The sequence below is a fragment of the Eriocheir sinensis genome, chromosome 14 (genome assembly GCF_024679095.1).
Source record: "Eriocheir sinensis breed Jianghai 21 chromosome 14, ASM2467909v1, whole genome shotgun sequence".
NCBI classification, from domain to species: Eukaryota; Metazoa; Arthropoda; class Malacostraca; order Decapoda; family Varunidae; genus Eriocheir; species Eriocheir sinensis.
Genome location: NC_066522.1, coordinates 11,022,375 through 11,042,250, shown reverse-complemented (window position 1 = coordinate 11,042,250; position 19,876 = coordinate 11,022,375). Strand labels below are relative to the sequence as shown.

The window sequence follows — 19,876 nt, the reverse complement described above, 5'->3', positions numbered from 1 at the left end:
GACGTCTGGAGGTGGCGGAGCGGCTCTGTCCGTGCGGGGCCGTGCAAACCGAGTTGCACGTACTTGAGTCGTGTCCTCTGGCACGTGACATATGTATTAGATATAATTTTACCTCCCGGATTCAGCTTATTGTTGATGATGGCCAGTTCCCTATTGCGGAAATTGTGCATAAGGTTCTTTCTTGTTTTCCTTAGAATGTCTAATCTGTCTTGTTGTCTGAAGGCCTGTAACTGCAACTCTTCCCAATGTAATATCCTTTTTTTTTGTTCTTATTGTTTTCGTATTAGTAAAGTTGTGTAAATACTTTGTATGAACCTCTAACTGTTCAAATAAATGGAATTTATGTTGTTGCCAGGTATTTTGTTGATTTGAACTATCATTAATGTATTATATGACGCACCCAATATGCCTTTAATGATGTTTATTAAATATGGACTATAAGGGTTTAATAATAATTAATTTTATAATTTATTATGCTAAAGCTTTTATTACTTGAAATATTGTATATATAATTGTAAATTGAGGTTAATAAATGCTTACTTACTTACTTACTTACTCGGGCTGTCTGTTGTGTGTGTGTGTGTGTGTGTGTGTGTGTGTGTGTGTGTGTGTGTGTGTGTTACCACTGTAATCATAGTGGTAAAGCTTCACCATTTCCCAAGCTCAATTAACAGACTGCACCAGAAGGGGAACATGCAAAGTTCTGGCTCGGCAGCAAGATTTTATGTGTGGTGTGAGGTCCTGCTGCACTTCTCGCAAACGATGTTAAGTATTCTACTGCTGCGCGAATGAAGGAGCAGGTCACCTGGGACCTAAGCAAGTGTGGGGGGAAGGGGAGGGGGTACTTCCACACCATGCAAAGCATGAGGCAATCCCTCGGGAGGTTTTTCTGAGATGGAACAGCCGTGGTTTTCAAATTCACTGATGCTCTCAAACCAAAAGTGTTCATTTGAGGTTATCTTTTTTTTCTAAGAGATTTAAAATTTAAAGAAGTCTCATGCTTAAATAAGTCTGAATTTGTCTCATTCTCAAATAATCTTTTGATTTTGTATAATGCTTAAGTAACAGCTCTGATTTATAAAGATCTTTTCTTCCATAAATGTTGGTGTATGGCATTCTAGGGACGAAGATTATCAATAATCCACTGCGCGTAGTAGTGAACGTTGGTGTATACTGACTGAGTGCCGTTTCTGCCGCACGGGACAGGGCCAAAACTGGAGAGGCCGACAACAAAAACTTTTGTTGCAGGGCTGTTGGCGAGCATCAGTGGCATTCCTGTAAGGAAGAGAGGCACGTTTATATGATGTTCCCTGTTTTTTTACATAATTGCAATTTGGTTGCGTTTTGCTGTATAGAAGTTTATTTGCTATGTTTACTTGTGAATCTCAATGAGTATATGAGTTTATGACCAGAAGCGGGAGGATGTGGTCACCTGAATCTCCACCGCAGGTGTCTTTGCCCTGCCCGCCAGCACAAAGGGCCATGCGAGGGTCAGGAAAGTCTCTTTTGAACATCGATAAACAAAAGTCCCCTTCTTCGATGGGGAGGAGAATCTGTCGCAGTGTAGTTCCGCGTTCTGTGAGGAAAAAGAAAGTGATAAGTGGGGGATGGGAACCGCGAAACCTTGAACTACAGGAACTTGAACCACTTTAATTTTTCACTCTAGTGAGGCCTGATAACGATAAGTTGCTTAGCATCATGCATATGATTGCAGAACTTTAAAATGTAGCAAAGTCATTTAACTTCATTACATTAAAAAAAGACAAGGACAGGTGGAGGACGACGAGATTGAAGAGAATGACAAGAAGGGGAAAAAGGAGGACAGCAATGGGTAATGAAGAATGAGAGAGAGAGAGAGAGAGAGAGAGAGAGAGAGAGAGAGAGAGAGAGAGAGAGAGAGAGAGAGAGAGAGAGAGAGAGAGAGAGAGAGAGAGAGAGAGAGAGAGAGAGAGAGAGAGAGAGAGAGAGAGAGAGAGAGAGAGAGAGAGAGAGAGAGAGAGAGAGAGAGAGAGAGAGAGAGAGAGAGAGAGAGAGAGAGAGAGAGAGAGAGAGAGAGAGAGAGAGAGAGAGAGAGAGAGAGAGAGAGAGAGAGAGAGAGAGAGAGAGAGAGAGAGAGAGAGAGAGAGAGAGAGAGAGAGAGAGAGAGAGAGAGAGAGAGAGAGAGAGAGAGAGAGAGAGAGAGAATCTTAAATTTCTACTCACCAAAAGAAGGCGAGTTCAAGGTAGTAGCATAGGCAAATTTCCCTTGAAACTCCTCCTCCGAGAAGCCCATGTCCTTGAGAGGATCGACCGGCAGGCAGATGGGTACCACATGAACTGCCAAAAGAAAGAATCAGTTCAGCAGATGGAGAGTACGAAGTGGAGTCACCGCAGGGATTACATCGAAAGAAGCGGTAAACACAGAGAGGAAGCTAGGAGGAAGCCACTGTCTCTGTCCATGAAGAGTCACACAATCCTGTAGCATAACTAAATGACTGTGGGCACGTTGTAGCAATTTGATAACTGATACTAGAAACCTAAGTTGATAATGTAAATGCTAGTGTATGACTGGATAAATTAACTTCATATTTATTGACCTTACCAGTACCACTCTCTCCCCCTATTTACCTCTCCATTACTTCACGTCAAACACCTCCGTGGTCTAGTGGTTAGTGTGCCTGGCTACTAATACGCGGGACCGGGTTCAAATCCCGGTCCCGGCAGTCGGCGCACAGCTCACCCAGCTGTTCCTCCTCCCTTTCAGGCTTGTCGATAAATAGATATCTGGGGAACCATGGAGAAAGTAAACGGTGGTATCTCAGATGTCACACTGGCCCTATGTTCCGGGCCTAAGGGGTTTTCTCACCACATGCCACCACGTCTACTTACGGGGGTGCAGTGTGGCGGGCCTGGCCAGTCTGAGCAGCGCGATGTCGTTACACGTCCTGCAGGGCGACCTATACTGCGGGTGTACAATGACCTGCTCCACCGGGATGTCCTGGGGAGTGGGGGCGCACAGGTTTTGCTGGCAGTCAGGGTCGGTATCGAGGCTGTGCTCGCCCAGCCTCACAAACTCCCTGCAAACACACACAACAAATGGGTGGCTAATGTTATACTTCTTACTGTTGGGGGGGGGGGGGGGGTCGGGCACGAAGAGAGAGAATTACATAGAATTACATAGAAAATCAGACCACACAGACCCCATGGTCCAGACTAGGTGGTCTGTCCTTAAACCTAAGTGATTTTACATTAATCAGAAGGCTCTAAAACGTTGCATTTCTACTCTGGTTGATATTAAGTTGAAGGAAGTGACGGTCGAGCTTTTTTTTGAAGGAGTCAATCGTTTTACACTGGACCACTGATGGTGGGAGCTTATTCCATTCTCGCACTACAACGTTGGTGAAGAAAAATTTGGTGCAGTCTGAATTTACTTGTCTACATTTGAGTTTTATGCCATTGTTCCTCGTGCGCAAAGTGTCATCGATCATAAACAATGTTGATCTGTCTACATTCGTGAAACCATTAAGTATTTTAAAACATTCGATCAGTTTTCCTCGGAGGCGACGTTTCTCAAGAGAGAACATGTTTAGGGTGGAAAGCCTTTCTTCGTAGGTTTTGTTGCGCAAGGAAGGGATCATTTTCGTTGCCCGACGCTGAACACCTTCTAATTTAGCAATATCCTTTGCATGGTGGGGAGACCAAAACTGTACCGCGTATTCCAAGTGGGGTCTGACTAAACTATTGTAGAGCGGAAGTATTACATCTTTATTCTTGAATAAAAAGTTTCTTTTAATGAAGCCCAACATTCTGTTCGCTTTATTTGCTGCATCGATGCATTGCTGTGAGAATTTTAGGTTTGACGCGATTTTGACACCCAGGTCCTTAATGCATTGAACACTTGTGAGTTTAACGCCGCGCATTTCGTAATCGAACTTCTTATTCCTCGTTCCAACTTGAAGGACCTAGCACTTGTCTACGTTAAAGGGCATCTCCCATCCATCCGACCAAGCTGAAATTTTGTGCAAATCCTCTTGGAGGCTTTGCTTGTCTTCGTCAGTGAGAACCGAGTTACCAATCTTTGTGTCGTCTGCAAATTTACTAATGCGATTATTGAGTTCAACATCCACGTCGTTGATGTAAATAATGAAGAGCACTGGGCCAAGAACCGAGCCCTGAGGGACGCCACTAGTGACCGGCGCCCACTCTGAGTTAAATCCGTCAATCACTACACTTTGTTGTCTGTTGCTCAACCAATTCGCGATCCATTGGTTTACTTGATCGTCAATACCTATTTGCTTTAATTTGTAAAGTAATTTATGATGTGGGACTTTATCAAACGCTTTCTGGAAATCAAGAGAGAGAGAGAGAGAGAGAGAGAGAGAGAGAGAGAGAGAGAGAGAGAGAGAGAGAGAGAGAGAGAGAGAGAGAGAGAGAGAGAGAGAGAGAGAGAGAGAGAGAGAGAGAGAGAGAGAGAGAGAGAGAGAGAGAGATTTTTACATAGACGGATTTACATAGACATAGATTAACAAAGACAGATATACATAAATGTTCAGGTAACATAGACCCTTTGGTCCACACAAAATGGTCTGTCCTTAAAACAAAAAGGTTCCAATAATGGCCATTAAGACACACTTCTAACTTAGGGAATAGTAAGATGAAGGAGGTGTCTGTCGAGTTTGTTTTTGAACCGGTCAGCTGTGTTGCACTGAACCAGTAAAGGTGAGAGTTTATTCCTTTCTCGTGCTACAACGTTGAAGAAGAATTTGTTGCAGAGTTTATTCCTTTATATTTAAGTTTTGTACCATTAATTCTCATTCGAGAAGTTTCGTCCATTACAAACAAATCTAGAGAACTCGTCTTGGATGCTTTTTTCTGTCTTGATCTGAGAAGACCGATTTTCCAATCTTTGTGTCATCAGAAATTTAGTAATGAAATTATTGAGCCTAACGTCGTTGTCACTGATGTAAATCATGAGCAGCACCGGACCTAGAAGTGAGCCCTGAAGGACACAAGTAGTTACAGGTTTCGCCTCCGCCTGTCAACATCTACCTTTCCTTCCTGCTGGAAGTACGCCTTCGTACAGCCTGTACCGAAGAAGGGTGACCGTTCCAATCCCTCAAACTAACGCCCTATAGCTTTACTTTCCTGTCTATCTAAAGCTTTTGAATCAATCCTTAACCGGAAGATTCAAAAGCACTTTTCCACTTCTGACCTTCTATCTGATCACCAGTATGGGTTCCGCAAGTGGCGTTCTACTGGCGATATTCTTGCTCTCTTAACTGATTCTTGGTCATCCGCTCTTAGCCGTTTCGGTGAAACTTTCTCAGTTGCGCTAGACCAGTGAACCCTACACTATGGACCGGAAACAGGCCCCAGCCCTGTCATTAAGCCGCGAATTTTGGAAAATCAACCGCTTTGGTGCGAATCGCCATAACTCCCTTATTTCTGGGGCTACAGAAATGTTTTTGGTATCAATCGACGGCAAAATTAAAGGGCTATATTTTCTAATAAGCGACTTCCTTAATTGGCATATTGACTGATATGGAGTAATGTAGTGACACATAACAAGCAGTCAAGACGATTCACCTGAGTGCACGGACCGTCCAGCCGATTCACCTGAGTGCACGAACCGTCCAGACGATTCACCTGAGTGCACGAACCGTCCAGACGATTCACCTGAGTGCACGAACCGTCCAGACGATTCATCTGAGTGCACGAACCGTCCAGACGATTCACCTGAGTGCACGAACCGTCCAGACGATTCACCTGAGTGCACGGACCGTCCAGACGATTCACCTGAGTGCACGAACCGTCCAGATGATTCACCTGAGTGCACGAACCGTCCAGACGATTCACCTGAGTGCACGAACCGTCCAGACGATTCACCTGAGTGCACGAACCGTCCAGACGATTCACCTGAGTGCACGAACCGTCCAGACGATTCACCTGAGTGCACGAACCGTCCAGACGATTCACCTGAGTGCACGAACCGTCCAGACGATTCACCTGAGTGCACGAACCGTCCAGACGATTCACCTGAGTGCTCTACTCCTCCAGATGACTCGCCTGAGGGTTCTACTCATCGTGAAGACTTCGCTCAGCCAGGTAGTGATACTCACATACACACAAAAAAAATGTTATAAAAGGTAACTGATAACTAATGTGATTAAGCTCAACACCACATGGCAAGTCTGTCACCATTAATTAAATGCTTTCTTCTGTTATTAAGCTAACAAAAATTGCATTTATGCCTTGTTTTCGTTCATTCAGATGGTTTATCCGAGGGCTCTGCCTATCCAGACAGTCCACCCTGTGACCAAAATCCTCAAGGAAGACTTCATAAGCTCCAAGAAAACATAGCACTTCAACGGTCCAGAGCAGCAGCTGGTCAGTAAGCCCAAACTGAGCGCATGGTCAAACGTAGTCGTTTAGATCATGTCCCAGGTAATCCCGGAGATAACGTGACAATTCCCATCCCGTTAGTTGATCGAGGTAAAGGTGATCCACGAAATGTTATTGGTGTTATCTTAGATCGTAATGAAAATGACATGTATCGAATAGCCGTGAGAGAAGGAATACTCAAGGGATGTTACAGTAGAAGTCAATTTGATATTTGTACCCAGCAACTGTATATAGTATTGGTGACGTGAGTGCAGACAAGGATACAGGACTTCGTCAGGCAGTACAGCAGTCATCTAGGTTTGGTGGTCAAGGTGCAAGGTGCAAGTGCAACCGTACTATAAGCAACAGTGTCAAACAAATCGCTGTAAATGTTACAAAGAAGGTTACAAGTGCAATAGTCGGTGCCACTCTAGTTTGAATTGTAAGAATAAAAACTGATTTAATGTTTTATTTTAATGTCACATTTTATTCTTTATTTTTTTTACTTTCACACTCTATCGTCACATAGGTTTTAGAAAATAAAATTTTACTCAAGAATACTGTTTGTTTTTCTGTCAGTACATTACTCCATATTAGTCAATATGCCAAGAAAATAATGAGCTCTGAGCTCACACTGAGAGGGTAACGGCTGGTAGAATAAAAGAACATAAGAACGTAGGAGTCTGCAAGAGGCCGGTAGGCCTGTACAAGGCAGCTCCTTTGAACCTAAGCTCCCGTGTATCTAACCCCACCTAATATCGCTGTCCATGAATTTATCTAATCTATTTTTGAATGTGACAATTGTATTGGCACTCACCACGTGACTGCTAAGCCTATTCCACTCATCCAGTACTCTGTTAGTAAACCAATTTTTGCCAATGTCCCTGTTGAATCTGAATTTATCCAATTTAAACCCATTACTTCGTGTCCTACCCGGTTCTCTTACCAACAAAACCTTATGAATATCCCCCTTATTAAAGCCCTTCATCCATTTATAAATCTCGATCATGTCTCCACGCACCCTTCGCCTTTCTAGAGAATGCAAGTTTAACTGTTTGAGTCTTTCCTCGTATGGCAAGTTTCTCAACCCCTGAATCATCTTAGTCATCCTCCTCTGCACCGATTCTAACATTTTGATATCCATTCTATAGTAAGGTGACCAGAACTGAACCGCATAGTCAAGATGAGGTCTAACTAATGCTAAATATAGTTTGAGAAAGACTTCGGCGCTTCTGTTGCTTACGCTCCTTGAAATAAATCCCAGTACCCTATTTGCTCGATTTCTAGCTTGAATGCATTGGAGATCAGAGCTCACTAACACCCCTAAATCCCTCTTGCACCCTGACCTGCTTATGAGAGTGTCATTTAAGCAATAGTTATGTGAAGGGTTGTTCCTACCTACACTCAGAATGCTGCACTTCCCTACTTTGAACTCCATTTGCCATTTATCCGCCCCGTCATACAATCTGTTTAGTTCATCCTGGAGAATACTGGCGTCCTGATCCGACCCAATTACTCTACCGATCTTGGTATCATCTGCAAACTTACTGACATCACTACTAATTCCTGTATCTAAGTCATTGATATAAATAATAAACAAAAGTGGACCTAATACCGAACCTTGTGGGACCCCACTCGTAACACATCCACAGTCAGATCTTTTACCATTGATTTGCACTCTTTGCTTCCTATTGCTAAGCCACGCCGTGACCCAGTTCAAAACTTTACCCTCTACTCCGTGAGCCTGTAATTTAAGCAATAGTCGTGGCTTGTTGCGGGTTCGTTCCTGATCAGACCTTTTTGAACTACACACACACACACACACACACACACACACACACACACACACCATCATGCAAATTGCCAATAGGAAAACTGGCCAATTACCCATACCAGGATTCATTTCAGTCAATATGCCAAGAAAATCTATCAAAATTTAAGTCACTTTGTAAATTGTCTGCAATTTTGTAGCTGATTTTTAAATTGACTGGGTGAACCAGGCAATTCACATACTGCCTGAAAAGTTCAGTCACTTTACAAATTGTCTGGATTTAAATATTGACTGTAACATATAAATATATATATATATATATATATATATATATATATCTATATATATATATATATATATATATATATATATATATATATATATATATATATATATATATATATATATATATATATATATATATATATATATATATATATATATGTATACAATCCTGATAATTGCACAATCAGTATAGGGACTCTCGGAGGAGTTGGAACATCCCGACACGCTGGTTGTCCAACGAAATATTGTGTGAAAATAATTAGAACGAGCAGCAAGTCAGACTCACAGCTTGGGGGCTACTGGATTTGCGAAGCAATTGCCAACAGAGAGCACGTAGCGGTCGTTGATGAGGACGCCGTTGCAGTACCTGGAGGACACTGGCTCAGAAGGTTCTGCAAACAAAAAAGAACTGCAGATTCTGATTCAATAATATGGTTGTGCAGGTGAATGTCAGGGAAAATACGGTGGTGAGGCTACAGTTGTGACTTTTCTAACATAGAAACATGGAAATACAGGCAACAGAAAGACTTTTCTTACAGCAAGGGAGGCAGCTAAAGGGCAAAACACAAAAATAGCAACAAAAAAGTCCGCTAGACGCTGCTCCGACACACACACACACACACACACACACCAAAAAAAAAAAAAAAGAGAGAGGCCATTTACGAAGTAGCCCGCTCTAGTGATTAAATCTACTCGACAGCCACATCGTGCCCGCAGAGCAGGGCAGAGCACTTCGGTACATAATGTTTGGTTTACTTTTGTCGCAATAAAGGAGCGGTCGATCCGATTTTTAAAAGAGTTGATAGTTTTCTCCCTACATATGAAAGAAAATTGTTTTAGTGGCGGGTAATTCGGGTTCAGAACTCAGAAGAAGCTCCTGCCAGTGTCTGTGCTACTTCACTTCGATTAAATAAGTAGACAGCTGTTTCTAGTTCTTGAGTTGGGTTTTTGCTCAGAGAACTTGAAGTGATCGTCGTTACTGAACATTTTTAGGTACCTGGATTATATCTCCTCGCAAGTGTCTCTTTTCCAGCGTAGAAAACGAGTCGCCCCTCATACGGCTGAGCCCTTAAGAGCGGAATCATTTTCGTAGGGCCTTACAAAAAGTGGCCTGCATAATCAAGGTGAGGTCTTACCATCAAGTTATATAAAAGATAACATTACTACCGGGGCCAGACACTCGAAGATCCTCAATATGAACCCGAGCACAGTGTTGTCTTTGTTAATTATATACTCTTGTACTTTGCTTTGTTTGTTTCACGTCACTGCTGAAGGTGACCCCAGGTTCCGATTTCTCCTCCCCAACTTGCAGAGGCCTCCTATGCATGTTGTATGTATGGGTACTATTTCTTGGCCCAAAGTGCATGACTATTTCTGAATATTAAATGACATTTGCTACTTTTCAGACCCTTAAGTGATTTGGTCATTTTGGGTGATTTCGCTATCGGCCGTCGTCAGCATCAAACTTCGATCGAAAAGAATTTCAACCCTGTTTCTGGATTGTGGATGTATGATATACATCAACGATCTAGAAACAAGACTGAAATCCCTTATGGAGCACCACAAGCATCAGTGCTTCGATCTATTCTTTTTAATATATTGTCAAAAAGAATGCGTCCCCACACTGATCCTTGCGGTACTCCACTAGTGCTAGAAGCCACTTTCTATCTGATGAATAACACTCGTTCTTTTCTATTAGCAAGTCAATCTCTTATCCATGCAGTCAGATTGTTTCCTATATCCACTGGCTGTAGTTTCATTAGGAGTCGCTCGTATGGTACCTTGTCAAAGGCTTTCTGAAGGCCCAGATAAATACCAACACTGGATTGTGATCATCCCAGTTATTGTACATACCTTGGAAGAAGTCCAATAGATTTGTTAACATGAGCGCTTACCTCTGATATCCTGCTATGTATCAGAAATTATATTATTGTATTTTAGAAAAATGACAGTCTCCAATAATTTTTTTTAGGATTTTGCCAGCTACAGATGTCAAACTTGTGGGCCTGTAGATTAAGGCAACGCTCTTGTCTCCTATTTTGAAAATCTGTGTTACGTTCACCATTTTCCAGCCTTCAGGAACCTTGTTCATTTGGAGCGACCGGTTAAATAACTAGTGAGTGGCTGAAATATTTCATATTTCAGTTCTTTCAACAACCGCGGAGTTAAGTTGTCGGGTCTCATTGACTTGTTCGTATCGACTTTGTGCTGGTACTCTCTCACAACTTGGTCGCCTTTTGTGTCCGTTTCCATGGGTGTGATCCCCCTCGGCGAAATAGGCCCCTCGGGTATGGTTTCGATGTTCTCGACCATGAAGTTACTGTTGTGGATTCTGGCCATGTGTTTACTGACATGGGTCAATGATCCGGTCTCATCTGTCAGGGGACATAAAAATACTTATAAAAAGCACTTACCGTATGTCTTGGCGTCTTTTTGTGTGAATGTCAAAATTAACAGCATGTATATATTTTTTTTTATTATGCTGCATCTTCTGACTTTTTTTAAATTGTGCTGTACAGATTTTTTTTTTCGGGGTTGGTGGTCGGAAGGGGAGGGGCCCTTCATTAGCCATGGAATCAAGGGCAGGAGACCCCACCAAGTTTCAGACATTATGAGCTCTATATGGTCCTAGGAACTAGGTGAGAATTGTGGACAGTTTGGCAAACATTAACTGCAGACAGATTGGCAAACAGATTTAGATAAACAGCAGACCGCCAAGCGGCCAGGCAAGAAAGGCTCAACTCGATTTGAGGATTTAAGGATGCAAGGATTCCATGTGATCCTGGAGCATATCTCACACACCCACACACAACGCTCAGTAACCCGTCGCCTTCCCCATCAACACTTACGTATGCCGTAGAGCAATGCCACCCAGGGCCAGGCCAGCGGGTCAGCGTATCCGCCATCAATGATGCGGTTAGTGAGGCCTGACATCCCGCAACGAGGAGGCAAAAGGCCCAAGCTTTCCTGAGCCTCGCTACCCGTCGCCACCACCAGCACCACCACGAGTGTTTCCGCCAAGTTCAGACGACCCATACTGTTGATGAAAAAGCAGGTAGTTTCAACATTGTCAACAAACAGTCATATAATACGGGAATATGCTACAATATTCGTATAGGGCAGAAAATTCAATTTTTTTTGTAAGGTTATTCTAGGAAAATGCAGTTATTGCAAACAACGGCAATAAAAAAACACTGAGCTTGCCTCATTATTGAAATGCCAAAACTGACCATTTTTAATCCCCTCGCGCACTCACCTGGCGCGCACAGGGTTACCTGCCACCACTCCGTTCCGCATATTTAACAGAATTCTTTTTTTACGAAAATTGGCACTGAACGAATTTCTTTCAGATAAGAGCGCAGATTATTTAAAAATGGCCACCATGAGTGGGTGGCGTCCATGACAATTACAAATCCTAAATATCCAAGTTAGAGTAGGGGGGAAACAGATGCAAAATGCTGAGAAATAGTTGTGTAGGAAGTAAAATAAACATATGAAGCATATCTAAAATATCTTGTTGAATAACTGCACAGTCACATGACTTAGTGGTGACAAAATTTTGTAACTGACAATTTCTCGAAATCCAAGTTATTTCATAAAACGATCCCTAAAGTTCAAAAACTTATTAAACTATCTCTAAATGTTTTTTTTTTTACTCAAGAAAGAAATGAAGGCATATTATTATAAGAATAAAAAAAAATCCACTGAGGGAGGGAGGGAGGGAATGAGTGAGTGTGTGTGTGGGTGGGTGGTTGGGTGGGTGGGTGGGTGAGTGAGTGAGTGAGTGAGTGAGTGAATGAGAGAGTGAGTGAATAGGTAGGCGAGTGAGTGAGTGAGTGAGCGAGCGACTGGGTGGGTGGATGGGTGGGTGGGTGAGTGAGTGAGTGAGTGAGTGAGTGGGTGGGTGGGTGAGTGAGTGAGTGAGTGAGTGAGTGAGTGAGTGAGTGAGTGAGTGAGTGAGTGAGTGAGTGAGTGAGTGAGTGAGTGAGTGAGTGAGTGAGTGAGTGAGTGAGTGAGTGGGTGGGCAGGTGGGAGGTGAGCAGTGAGTGGGTGGGTGGATGGGTGGGTGGGTGGGTGAGTGGTGAGGAGGAATGAGAGAGTGAGGAGGAGTGGTGATTAGGTGGTGGTGGGGTGGTGGTGGGTGGGTGGGTGGGTGGGTGAGGTGGTGGGTGGGTGAGTGAGTAGATGGGTGGGTGGGTGGGTGGGTGAATGAGGAGGTGGTGGTGAGTGGTGAGGGTGGGTGGCTGGGTGGGTGGGTGGGTGGTGAGTGGCGTGGTGGGAGTAGATGGGTGGGGTGGTGGGTGAGTGGTGAGGTGGGTGGGTGGGTGGGTGGGTGGTGGTGGGGTGGTGGTGAGTGGTGGGTGGTGGTGGTGAGGTGGTGGGTGAGGTGGTGGTGGGTGGTGGGAGTGAATGAGCCAGTGGGTGGGGTGGGTGGGTGGGTGGTGGTGGAGGGGTGGGTGAGTGAGGTGAGTGGAGTGGTGAGTGGTGAGTGGTGAGTGAGTGGTGGAGTGGAGTGAGTGGTGGGTGGGTGGATGGGTGGTGGAGGGTGAATGGTGAGTGGGTGGGTGGAGGTGGAGTGGTGGGAGTGAGTCAGTGGTGAGTGGGTGAGTGGGTGGTGGAGTGGGTGGTGGTGGAGTGAATGAGCCAGTGGGTGGGTGGTGAGTGAGAGACTGAGTGAGTGGGTGGGTGGATGGGTGTGTGGGTGGTGGGTGGGTGGAGTGGGGTGGTGGGTGGGGTGGGTGGTGGGTGGGTGAGTGAGTGGGTGGTGGGTGGGGTGGGGTGGGTGGGTGAGGAGTGGTGGGTGGGTGGAGGAGTGAGTGGTGTGGGTGGGTGGGTGGGGGTGGGTGGTGGAGTGAGTGAGTGAATGAATGGTGAGGAGTGAGTGGTGGGTGGTGGTGGGGAGTGGGAGTGAGTGAGTGGAGGTGGTGAGTGGAGGAGTGGGGTGGGTGGATGGGTGGAGGAGGAGTGAGTGAGTGAGGTGGTGGGTGGGTGGTGAGTGAGTGGAGGAGGAGTGGGGTGGTGGTGGGTGAGGTGAGGAATGGTGGTGAGTGAGGTGGAGTGCGCCAGAGGGGTGGGGTGGGTGAGTGAGGAGGAGGGTGAGTGAGTGAGCGAGGTGGGTGGGTGGATGGTGGTGGAGTGAGTGAGTGAGGTGGTGGTGGGTGGTGGGGTGGAGTGAGGTGAGCCAGTGGGTGGGTGGGTGAGGAGTGAGCTGGGAGTGAGTGAGTGAGTGGGTGGGTGGGTGGGTGGGTGGGTGGTGGTGGGTGGGTGAGTGAGTGGTGGTGGGTGGTGGGTGGGTGGGTGGTGGTGGTGGGTGAGGAGTGGAGTGGTGGTGGTGAGGAGGTGAGTGAGTGAGTGGGTGGGTGGGTGGGGTGAGTGAGTGGTGGGTGGTGGTGTGGTGAGGGTGGGTGGGTGGGTGAGGTGGTGGAGTGGTGGAGTGAGTGGTGGAGTGAGTGGGAGGAGGTGGGTGAGTGGTGAGGTGGGTGAATGGTGAGTGAGTGGAGTGGTGAGGAGTGAGGAGTGGTGAATAGGTGGGTGAGTGTGGGTGAGGTGGAGTGGTGGTGGTGAGGGTGTGTGGGTGGGTGGTGGTGGTGGAGTGAGTGAGTGAGTGAGTGAGTGAGTGAGTGAGTGAGTGAGTAGGTGGGTGGGTGGGTGAGTGAGTGAGTGAGTGAGTAGGTGGGTGGGTGGGTGAGTGAGTGAGTGAGTGAGTAAGTGAGTGAGTGAGTGAGTGGGTGTATGGATGAGTGAGTGAGTAAATATGTGAGTGAGTGAGTGAGTGAGTGAGTGGGTGAGTGAGTGAGTAAATAAGTGAGTGAGTGAATGAGTGAGTGGGTGAGTGAGTGAGTAAATAAGTAAGTGAGTGAGTGAGTGAGTGGGTGGGTGGGTGAGTGAGTGAGTAAATAAGTGAGTGAGTGAGTGAGTGCGTGGGTGAGTGAGTGGGTGGATGGGTGAGTGAGTGAGTAAATAAGTGAGTGAGTGAGTGAGTGGGTGGATGGGTGAGTGAGTGAGTAAATAAGTGAGTGAGTGAGTGAGTGAGTGAGTAAATAGATGGGTGTGTGGGTGGGTGAGTGAGTGAGTGAGTGAGTGAGTGTGTGGGTGTGTGGGCGAGCGAGTGGATGGGTGGGCGGGTGGGCGGGTGAGTGAGTGATTGAGTTTCTCTCGTGCGCAGAAAGAAAAGTAGATATGAATATTATGAAGCAACATAAAATCACTCATCAGTTTGGAGCATAATAATCGACTTTCAGTATGCAAAAAATATATATAAAAATTACCATATATAATAATTTTCAGGGTCTTGCTAGAGTAGATTTTTTTAAAATACTTATGCAAAACTTCTGCTGCTAAATCCTTCAACCTTGCCCCATTTATCCTGGTCATCCTTGATTTATTGCGTAAACATCGAAGATCATTATATATTTCATATCAGAATATCGCACTAAAACGGCCGCCGTCAAGGTAACACGCTAGAGAATGGTAACACTTCTTTCTTTCTTTGGGAGGGTTATGACTTACTCTGTCAACTAAGAATATTGACAGGGCTTACATTCTCTCTCTCTCTCTCTCTCTCTCTCTCTCTCTCTCTCTCTCTCTCTCTCTCTCTCTCTCTCTCTCTCTCTCTCTCTCTCTCTCTCTCTCTCTCTCTCTCTCTCTCTCTCTCTCTCTCTCTCTCTCTCTCTCTCTCTCTCTCTCTCTCTCTCTCTCTCTCTCTCTCTCTCTCTCTCTCTCTCTCTCTCTCTCTCTCTCTCTCTCTCTCTCTCTCTCTCTCTCTCTCTCTCTCTCTCTCTCTCTTTCGTGCGCGACCGCATCGCCTGACCCGACGTTATGAACTAACCTCTCACTTTAATTTTCGCTTTTCTTCCCAGATATATAGAGCAATGGCGCTGAAGAAATGTTCATCGTATTCCGGGAATTTTTCATGCCATTATTTCACAGGACGCTCGTCCGTCTGAAAGATTTGCCTGATGAGACAACAGATGGAAACCAGACTTCTTGAGCAAAACGAGAGGCTGACAGTTGGCCCGGAGAAAATCACCGAGTTAACCCGTACCGTTGAAACCTTGCTGGAATTTATCCAGGCCGACATCGTCATACTTCCTATCACTGACGCCCCATCACCCGCCACGCCTGCTCTGCAAGCCCCGCCATCAACCGAAAATGTCTCTTCACAGAGGAGTGGAAGAACTTCACATGGCACTGCAGACTTCATTCCCGTGAGAGGAGGAGCCAGACCAGCCCCCCGCGCCATTTACCCTACTCATTGCTCCAACAGATTTGCCATACTAGAAGAGGAGGAAGAGGAGGTGAGCACTTTCTTGGTTGGGGACTCTATGATTCGACACCAGGTGGTTGAATTCTGTGGAAGAGTCCTCCATCGTAGGCGTAATTATTGTTGTCCTGGAGCTGGAGGTGATAACATCACAGCTGCCCTCGACGAGGTCTGCGTTGAGGCTTCTAATGACTCTCTTTTTGTTTTCCACATAGGTACAAATGACATCTATAAGACCCGGTCGGAGGAACTGCTGGATAAGTGCCGTAGGTTTATCCAGCAGTACAAGACTAAATCCCCTAACATTGTTATTTCAGGAATTCTTCCACGGATGTCGGCAGCGAGCCGACCAAAAGTGTAATTGGATTCCTAACTAATACTGACGGCGAATTTGTGACTTAAAGTCAACACGTTGCGAACTTGTTAAACAATTATTTTTTCTCGGTACTTTTAATACTAGCAGTCTTCCCACCAATACCAACAACACCAGCGACGACAATTGTACCAACGTAAATCTCATTCATGCATTGGCTAGCTTTGTAATAACTATCGATGAAGTCCTAAATGCTCTCCAATCCCTTACAACAAATAAAACTCCAGGACCAGACAAAGTATATCCTATACTACTTAAAGAAACAAAGAACGAAATACTCCCTTCTCTAACAGCCGTTTCAATATGTCCTTGCGACAAGGCATCGTCCTTTCGGATTGGTAAAAGGCTAACGTAGCACCGACTTTTAATTTAAGAAAGGAGACAAAAAATACCAGGTAATTACAGGCCCATTAGTCTAACTTCAGTAGCAGATAAGCTATTCGTGAGCATAATTAGAGACAAAATTGTGAGTTACCTTGAAACCCACTCATTGATTAAAGATTCACAACATTGTAAGGCACTAATGTATATAATATCATGTACATTGTACATATGAATGTAGGAATGTAAGTGTAGAAACATAAGCTCTGTATCGCGCGACCAGATGTTTTCTAATCTTTCCACCTTTCAGAAAACATCCGGTGGCGCGATACAGAGATTGTGTTTCGACACTTACATTCCATTATTCATATGTACATGATATTATATACATTAGCGCCATATAACATGGCTTTCGTGACAAAAGATCCTGCCTGTCAAACCTACTGACCTTTTATAACGATCTCTTCTCAGTTTATGACATAACCAAATCATTGGACGTAGTCTATCTTGATTTCCAGAAACCGTTTGATAAAGTCCCACATCATAAATTACTTTATAAATTAAAGCAAATAGGTATTGACGGTCAAGTAAACCAATGGATCGCGAATTGGTTGAGCAACAGACAACAAAGAGTTGTGATTGACGGATTTAACTCAGAGTGGGCACCGGTCACTAGTGGCGTCCCTCAGGGCTCTGTTCTTGGCCCAGTGCTCTTCATTATTTACATCAAAGATGTGGACGTTGGAATCAATAATCTCAAGTAAATTTGCAGACGACACAAAGATTGGTAACTCGGTCCTCACTGACGAAGACAGACAAAGCCTCCAAGATTTGCATAAAATTTCAGTTTGGTCCGATAGATGGGAGATGCCCTTTAATGTAGATACGTAAGTGCCAGGTCCTTCAATTTGAAACAATAAATAAAAAGTTCGATTAAGAAATTCGCGGCGTCAAACTCAAAAGCGTTCAGTGCATCAAGGACCTGGGTGCCAAAATCGCTTCAAACCTCAAATTCTCGCAGCAATGCATTGATGTAGCAAATAAAGCGAATAGAATGTTGGGCTTCATTAAAATAAACTTTTCATTCAAGAATAAAGATGTTATACTCCCGCTTTACAATAGTTTAGCCAGACTCCACTTGGAATATGCCGTTCAGACTTTGCTTAATTAAAAGGTGTTCAGCGTCGGGCAACAAAAATTATCCCTTTCTTGGATAACAAACCTTACGATGAAAGGTTCTCAACCTTTAACATATTCTCTCTTGAGAAACGTCGCCTACAGGGAAAACTGATCGAATGTTTTAAAATATTTAATGGCTATACGAATGTGGACAAATCAAAACTGCGAACGAAAAATAATGACACAAAACTTAAATGTAAACAAGTAAATTCACACTGCACCAACGTTGTAGTGTGAGAATGAAATAAGCCTCCACCTTCAGTGGTCTAGTTAGATGTGGTTAGAAGTGCTGAGTGGATGTTGGATGTTCTGATTGGATATGTTAATTGAATGTTGGATGTTCTGACTGGATGTTGGATGTTCTGATTAAATGTGTTAAATGAATGCTGGATGTTCTGATTGGATGTGTTAATTGAATGTTGGATGTTCTGATTGGATGTTCGTTTCCTGGCGGTGACGGTGTAGGGTCGCCGTGTTCTCCAACAAACACGACGATACTGAGGCAACAGCAGCAAAGGAATTTGGCCTCTTTCTCCTGCATTGCTAAAACATTATTAACTGCCTTACGTCCCAAGTAGTACAATACCATTTATAATGAGCTCAGAGTATGCTTTCACTCTCAGTATGGCCGCCGTCTCCAACACCTGCTACGTGAAGTGTTCTGTATGTTTGTTATGTTGGCTGTCATTAATCTTCATATTGCTTTTTCTTTTCTTAATCTTTACGCTCGCAAATCTTGACTGCAGTAATTTAGCTTTTCTGGGGGATGTTTTTAGCATGAGCAAAATGATGACCTTGGCCTCGGAGCGCATCTTATCTTCCTTGAGAGGACGGAATGACAACAACACAGCAATACCACCGTGTCAATTGAGCGTTGGTTCATACTCAAAGCAGATTAAAAACTGAGCGAATTTGAGTTTCACGCCACCCATTTCATAAACGAAACTCTCATTTTTTCCTTCCAACTTAAAAAAACAAAAACTGAAAAACGAGCTGAAATTTTAGGAAAAACTTATTGGAGGCTTTATCTGTCTTCATCTGAGAGGACCGAATTTCCAACCTTTGTGTCGTATGTTGTAAGCAAATTTATTAAAAAAATATTGAGTCCAACGTCAATGTCGTTGATGTAAATCTTAAAAAGCACTTGGTCAAGAACTGAGTCCTGAGGGACACCATTAGTGACAGGTGCCCACTCTCAGTGAGATCCATTGATCACCCTTCTTTGATGTCTGTTGCTTAACCAATATGCGATCAATTGAAGGAAGAGAGAGAGAGAGAGAGAGAGAGAGAGAGAGATTATCATGGTTTAGTTACCCGTCTCCACACCATTTTCTTTGTGGAGTACCCCCCCCAACACACACACACACACATACACACACACGCAGTGGAGATAAAGTGAGGTAACCTCACTTATCTCGATCTTTGTTATATTACCCTACGCACTCTTAGGTCTAACTGAAAGGTATGTTAGATGGCGCCACTATAAACGCTCGCCTGCGCCAGAACGGGCTGGGCCGACCATCAGGCCCCACCTGGAAGAATCCTTGGGCCGACCATCAGGCCCCACCGGGAAGATGCCTACCGGCGCAATAGGCAACAACGTAAAAATTTTTTTTTAAAAATGTTACAGCTGCCACAAGAAACACTGAAACACAGACTATCAGCCCACCTTGCCCTCTCTCCACAGGTTCCACCAGCAGTCTGTACAGCACGACCCTTCCTAGTGACTGCGGCGCAGCGGCGGACTGGTCACGACTCACTAGGGGTGGGCACTGGACAGGCAGGGTTGCCAAACACTACAGTTGGAAAAAGGACAGACCTGCTTTAAAAAAGGACATTTGCCCCCAAAAAAGGACAGCACTACGAAAATTATATATATATATATATATATATATATATATATATATATATATATATATATATATATATATATATATATATATATATATATATATATATATATATATATGGCATCCCCCCCACCCCCTCCCTGGAGTTGGATCCGCCACTGCGTGGCTTTCATTGATTATTAAGAAGCATTGGTACAACATTAGTTATGCAATTGTTCAGGAGGCAGGACCTAATTACTCAAGTAGCCTGAAGCAAGAAAATTCCACTTAGAAAGACAGTTTTCTAGATTATGCTGTCCAGTTTTGGTGCCCACACTACAGAATGGACATCAACTTGCTAGAATCAGTTCAGAGGAGGATGACCAAGATGATTCAGGGGCTGAGGAACCTCCCATATCAAAATAGGCTGAAACATCTAAACTTACATTCACTAGAGAGACGAAGAGTGCGGGGAGATCTGATAGAAGTATTCA

At 44.4% G+C, this 19,876-nt stretch overlaps 1 protein-coding gene across 1 annotated transcript; it reads right to left on the bottom strand.

Annotated features, from left to right (window-relative positions):
• Positions 1-459: 459 nt before the first annotated feature.
• On the bottom strand, positions 460-19,370 carry LOC126998438 (serine protease 7-like). Its single transcript, XM_050860120.1, has 7 exons — positions 19,223-19,370; positions 11,266-11,453; positions 8,703-8,808; positions 2,869-3,056; positions 2,203-2,316; positions 1,433-1,576; positions 460-1,275 (listed from the first exon to the last, which is right to left on the bottom strand). The coding sequence occupies exons 2-7, from the start codon at positions 11,450-11,452 to the stop codon at positions 1,118-1,120; spliced, it is 897 nt and encodes a 298-aa protein (XP_050716077.1). The 5' UTR covers position 11,453; positions 19,223-19,370; the 3' UTR covers positions 460-1,117.
• Between the last annotated feature and the right edge of the window lie 506 nt (positions 19,371-19,876).

Excerpts from the sequence above, each read along its gene's own strand:
- LOC126998438 (XM_050860120.1), bottom strand. The coding sequence starts at position 11,452 with ATGGGTCGTCTGAACTTGGCGGAAACACTCGTGGTGGTGCTGGTGGTG. Across the intron at positions 1,577-2,202 it reads CTTGAACTCGCCTTCTTTTG|AACGCGGAACTACACTGCGA; the intron begins GTGAGTAGAAAT and ends TTTTCCTCACAG. Across the intron at positions 1,276-1,432 it reads CACCTGCGGTGGAGATTCAG|GAATGCCACTGATGCTCGCC; the intron begins GTGACCACATCC and ends TCTTCCTTACAG.